The following is a 6,518-nucleotide window of genomic DNA, read 5'->3' as shown; positions in this document are numbered from 1 at the left end:
TGTTTAGACATCAAGCTACTGATGTTATTATCAGAAAAATTTGCAAAACTGTTTGAATTGCGACTTTTATTTTCTAAAAGCGCAGTACTGTACCAAATACTAACAATTACACATTTGAAAGAAATAGGATGGTAAGGCATATGAGCAAAATATATTTCCAAAAAGCACCAAACCCTTGGCTGGAAATGGGAATGTACCATGAAGAATGTAACAGTAGATTTGTACATTGCAGAATAACAGAATGACAACAGTGATCAAGAGATCAACATAAAACAGTTTTAAATGACAGTGGAATTAAAAATTATATGAAATGATATTCGGAAACGAGTCTAGGGAACAGAATATGACAGTCAGTAATTAAGAGGCAATTGCAAACACTGGTAATAGACATTAAAAAGAAGAGAAAATATTTAATGGATCTTTTTATAATAAACAGAGAGCAGCAATTAGCAAGCTATTTTCAATATATAAAGCTAAGTTTACAGAGGAAACAGAAACATATTAATATTTCATGATAGCAAGACAAAATACAGAGGTTTAGGCAAAAGGCAAAAATTACAAGTGCGTCACCGCCGGTTTTAAATGCATTATCATCCGCTTTTTTACAATGTATGAATAATTGATTCGGGATGTATTTCCAAAACTCATAAAACGGTGCCATGGATATGCATTATTAAATTATATAATAAAAATTCCTTGCTTAAAATTTTGTATTACCTAAACATTATTTAACTGAAATAGATAAAGCTACAGCAGCATAGCATGCTGTGGTTTAGGCTTCTGTTCAAATTTGTGTTCAATCAATATTAAAGCAGGGTCAACTCATTGCCGGAGTCTGGTTTTTCTCGCTCACTAAGACCTTGCAGAATTTTTTTACGGGGTCCTAACGGAAGCCCCATTTGAATAAGGTCATCAGACGTACAGAGAGCAAGAGCCTCCATGTCCATTTTTTCATCCTGTAAAAAATAAATATCATAAAAAGTTTTTAAACAAATTGGTATCGTAAACTGTTTTATCCATGTGGATGTATTGAATGTAGCCTTATTGATTTTAAACATTTTAGGTTAAATCTCTTCAGTTTTTCCTTAACATAATTCAGAAAGTTGGCTGTTTTCAGTTTATACAGTTGTAAACATTTAGATTTATCAGTTGATCTTTAGACCTTTAAACAAAAGCAAAATTTAAATTATTATCGATTTAACATATTTATTTGCTTTCCTGTTTTAAAAAGATATCAATTATAACTGTGTCTATAGACAAAAGTGATTAATTAAGTGTATTGATACCACATAGGAGGGTTTCTGGTAATTTACCCCAAAATATATTGTTTTGTTAAAAATCCAAGGTGCAGGAAAAAGATAATTAAGATAAAATCAGAAAACAAATATAACAATCTTTTTGAAAAGAAATTTTCCAAATTTGTAGACTATAAATTCTTTTGCACCATTAGTACCAAAAATTGACAAATATGTGAATTGCAAAGTTTCAAATATTTTGTCTATTAATGCACTTAACCCATGAATTAATAATGAAAATTGGCATAACTTGTCGAATTCTGTGGTTTTTAATGCATTTTATACTGCTACTTTTACACATCGCAACATTCTTAGGTTCATGCAAAGTTGCAAACATGCTTTATCAAATGATGAGGAGAAAATAACACCTTTCAAAATATTAAACACACCTGAAACAATGGAATATAATCTTCTAATTTAATGGAATTTAGAAAGAATTCCAACTCTGTCAATTCTTCAGCACTGTCACTTTCACCCAATGAGAAATTGTCATCGTCAGTTTGCTTGCTCTCATATTTTGCAAACACTAAAAATTGTTATATAATAAATTGTTAGATCAAGTAAGTGCTAGAAGGTTTAATTTTCACATGATCTGAAAAGACTGAAATTCTGACAAAATGTATGCAACCCAAGATAAATGTGCCATTTTATGATAGACCTGTAAATATTTACCCAAAAGCACAAAACACACAATGTGCAGTAGCTAAAGAAATATCTTGTTTACCATAAGTGTATGGTATGTAACTTTTGGACCCACTTAATATATAGAATGATATAGCAAAAAAAAACTAATTTATTAAAAATGAAAACAAGTACCTGTAAAATTGTTTCAGAGTGTACCAATAAATGTAAGTGGTGGAATTAGTAAAGTAACGTGTAAATTCATGGCCAGAGCTAATTTTTAAATTGGTGGTCAGTTTTGTGTTTTGTCTTACTTTATACACGTATTCTTAAAAATTTAGTTTGGGATTAAAATCTATCATTCCAACACCATTAGCACAGCTGATCATACCAGGTTTGACGTATGAAGGTGTCCCATCCTCATTTAGTTCACCTCCGTCATCATAATCTTGCATGACTTGGTTATGAAGTGAGGTCATTGCATTTGCTGAGGATTTTGTGTTCCACCTAATAAATATGACTTGAAACTATGTTATGAAGAAAAGGAATTTTGGATTGGTAACTTTCAGTAGTGCAAAAATTTTAGGAAGATAAACCAATCTATATTGCCACGTTCATATTTTAAATTAATAATTTCCACCTTTTATTTGTTAAAAAAATCCATACCATATTTATTGTTCTTTATTACGGGACACCCCTGGATACACACTTACATATCTATAAAAATAAGTACTTAGTGTTTTAATTTCCTTTTGTTCAGGAATTGCCATGATGAATAAGCATGTATGAATAATCCAACATTGTTATATGTTCCTACTCGTTTTCACTACCTGTTTTCTTACCTAACACCCACTTTTCCATAATTTTAACCAATGGCACAATAAGTTACTTAACTAAATACAAATACACCCATACATGATGCACAACATACATAGGACATAGTAGGTGGAGTGCAAACAAGTTTCCTAAACACATATGTGGGGGTGTTACTTTTTTCTTAAATGTAAAATAGCTTGACATATAGCTATAATCCAGTTTTTAAACCACCCCTAAAAGTGGTAAATTATTATACTCTAATGTTTTGCAAGCAGGAGTTTATGTATTACATTAAAAACTACTGTAATGAAGAAAAATATCCATTTAAAATAGACAAATGTATTTACTTGAGTGCTGTGTTGAACTTTGGGTAACCTTCATCATGCATACTCTCTGGAAATATTTCGTTGACTGGTGGTCTCTTGGTTTGTGTGGATAAGCTTGCCCCGAACCTTTCTGTTGGCATGTACGTCACATTTGGTAGCTGTGTGTAAACAAGTGACGTTATACACTTAAGTGGTCACAGTTGGAGGCGTCAGATTAAAAGCACTTATTAGGTAGTAATGTACTTATATACCGAAAACGTAGTCTTGCTAAAACAACAAAATTAGATGTCATTTACTAATAAAATTGAATATTGCTTAATAACATGGTTATGTAATGACTATGGAACATAATATTACTCCAATGATTTAAGTATCATGTGAAAATAAATTTCTTTATTGACCCAGATAAATTTTGAGTGCAACCCATATTTTTATTAAAATGATTAAAACAGGGAATTCCCACATCAAAGAATGCAGTTCAGTTTATTGAAATACAATTAAGTTTTATGAGTGTGTGTTTAAACAGAACTGACTGTACAAGAAAGTTTGTTTTGCATCATACCAATTTTAAAATAAATTGCATAACCATCTTTTTAATACATGAGTCTGTTGCATACTGTCACATGCATTTAAAAAATTTTATTTATTTTACAAGGGAAGCATCTGCAGTGCATTTATCCAAACATCTATATAATTAGTTGTCATATTAAAAACTCAAAAAATTTCAGCAAACGAATGTGGTCCATGTTGTGTATATTTTTGACTTTTCTTTATAATTCTATGATAATTTGTCAAATTTAAAAGCAGATAATATGATGCACATATAAACCTATTTGCTCTATTACCCTCTGAGATGGAATTCCTGAGATAGTCTGTGGGTTATCTCTCAAACTCTTATCTGGTTTGTTTGAAGAAGAGATTTTTCTCTGCAAAAATACAAGTTACACAGCGTGAATAGTACAGTGTCTCTACGCCAACGAATAATTACACAACATCCTACAAAAGAATTTATATAAAAGTGTATTGCCAGCTTACCGGGTTATTCATAGTAGAAGAAGAATATTTCCGACCATTTGATTTTTCTTCAACACTGTTTGTAGTTGAAAGCTTCCTTCTGTACGAAGATGATAAAGTTATTAAAATAAAGCAGCTATTGGGCATCTGAAAAGGTGCTGAAATATCTAAAATAATAAGTCTTGGCTTTTCTTTATTCGATGGCAATTTGTAATAAACAGTAACATTTCTTTAAAGCCCGACCAGTATTTCTTGCTGGGCAAAGGTATAACATTTTATATAAATAATGAGAAGCACTCATGCAATAAGATCTCACACTCCCTAAGTCAAATGAATGCAACAGAAAGAACTCAATTGACACTTAAAAATCAATGTGATTTTGTACACTTCATTTGAAGTAAGAGACACTTGACACACACAATTATTTATCCGAATTATATTCTAAACTTGTGGCCACATAATCAATTTTAAATGTTATTTAAGTCCTTAGCCTTTCAATGGAAATAGAAATACAGTGATTTGAAATTCTGATACATTTTATACGGGTGAGGTAGTCGGAGGATCAGGAATTGAAGCCAGAGTGGTCCATTACATCAATATTAAACGATATATACAAATGTTTTTACTTCCAACTGACCACAGTTTATAAATAATACAATAACTCTTTACCATCACTATTACCTACCCTGCTGAAGAGTCCTTTTCAATTTTCTGCTTCATCTTGTTTTGCATTTTTTCAAACTTTACAATTCTCTTCTCTGCCTCTTTTTTAGCTTGTTCCTTCATTTTCTTTGCTTGCTGTGATAAACCAGAACATAAATCAGTGTTTGATGGTAGGGTAGTTGATCTTGTGAGATGTCTATTTTTCAGCAGCGTGTTGCAGCATACTAGTATACTACATATAAAAATGGCCTACCAGAGTTGCATTATTAGGTTTAAAATATGGTAAAATATTAGGTTTCTTTGTAAATTAAGGGATATTTTGTATATAAGAGACAAAGAATATGAGTTAAAATTCTCAAGATGTTTAGTATATAGGCACGATGGACACTGGTTACATAACACATAAATACCATGAAAATATACCCTTTAATAACCTACTATTCACAAATAGTTTAAACAATTCTGATGGTGATTGTTTAAAATACGATCCATTTAAAAAAATAACCTTTCCATTTTCAACTGTCATTTTTGCAACTTGCTGATCAAGATACTTGACACATTTTGTTTGGTTACGAATCCCAGCCAAATCCTGTGCCGAGTTGTAACTGTTGTCTACCTTCCATACATTGGCACCAAAGTTTACAAGAAAAGACACACTGTCTAAATGTCCATTTTGTGCAGCCAAATGCAGTGCGGTGTTTCCAAGATAATCACACTTGTCCACCTGACCACTGAGGAAAAATGTGATAAAAAGGTATGAATGCAGAAAAAATTGTGTAGATCTGCCGAAGTAAAAATGTAAACTGGTCCCTTGTTATATGAATCTATATGGTTGATGTCCTATGAGAAAGCACATGCCCAATTTGTAGATATCCCAATTTCATAAGCGAAAACAGACGAAATTAAATACACCAAGCTCTACATATGTAAGCTTGGTATAAGTCATTTCTACTTAAAACTAATAATAGTTACCCTCGGCTGCAGCAAACACGTAATGCAGGCAGAAATCCATAATAAGCCGCCCATAATGTTGGTGTCATACCACCATCATCCTGCTGATTTAAATCCTTCTTGGTTGCCTGGGATAAAAACATATGTATTACAAATTCATGGTTAAACTAATTAACACTAAGTGTTAATTTTGAGGTATGATAAAATGCCTTAGAAGTGGCAGGTGTCATAATATGTTTGTTGCATCGCATTCACTGAGACCATTACCCCAAGGGATTACTACATATCATCATATTGGTTTATACATCCAAGACCTTTGATCAATCTAACAAGTTATGTTACCTCTTTTAAAACATCAAGACGATTGTCACATGCAGCTCGATGATAACGTGTGCTCATTTTAATGGTGTCACGATTTCTTAAATTCAAATTTAAAAGTAAATTTGCTACCGAGCTTTTGTCATTGAAACACCTATGTTTGCCTATTTTATCAGATGGGAAATACATGAAAATTTGTTGTACACATAATTATAAACAATATACACAACACACAAATTTATAATTGTCTAGCTAAACTTTTTATACAATATACACTTGAAACTGATCTATCAGCTAATCCCCAAATACATTAATATATCTTCTATTTTGTACACGATTTGTATTCTCACTAAAGTCTAAACCATAACAAATTTACTTTTTAAGCAATGATCACCAAATTTAAATGACAACGTGTCCACGTTTAACACTTATTAGCACAACGATTTACAAAACAATACAGAATAACACAGTTTATGATGTGTACATAGTACACCGCAGAGTAATCACTTCAATT

General features: G+C 31.6%; 1 protein-coding gene across 1 annotated transcript; it reads right to left on the bottom strand.

Moving 5' to 3' along the window:
- Positions 1 to 51: 51 nt before the first annotated feature.
- Positions 52 to 6,201, bottom strand: LOC149728791 (ankyrin repeat and SAM domain-containing protein 4B-like). The gene is made up of 10 exons (XM_089888963.1): positions 6,029 to 6,201; positions 5,708 to 5,814; positions 5,241 to 5,466; positions 4,758 to 4,870; positions 4,094 to 4,172; positions 3,904 to 3,984; positions 3,080 to 3,216; positions 2,308 to 2,423; positions 1,685 to 1,821; positions 52 to 956 (listed from the first exon to the last, which is right to left on the bottom strand). Exons 1-10 carry the CDS (start codon positions 6,191 to 6,193, stop codon positions 807 to 809), a joined length of 1,311 nt encoding a protein of 436 aa, XP_089745089.1. The 5' UTR covers positions 6,194 to 6,201; the 3' UTR covers positions 52 to 806.
- Between the last annotated feature and the right edge of the window lie 317 nt (positions 6,202 to 6,518).

The sequence above is a fragment of the Ciona robusta genome, chromosome 11 (genome assembly GCF_009617815.1).
Source record: "Ciona robusta chromosome 11, ASM961781v2".
NCBI lineage: Eukaryota > Metazoa > Chordata > Ascidiacea > Phlebobranchia > Cionidae > Ciona > Ciona robusta.
The sequence above is the reverse complement of the archived record's forward strand: the minus strand, read 5'-3'. Positions and strand labels throughout refer to the sequence as shown.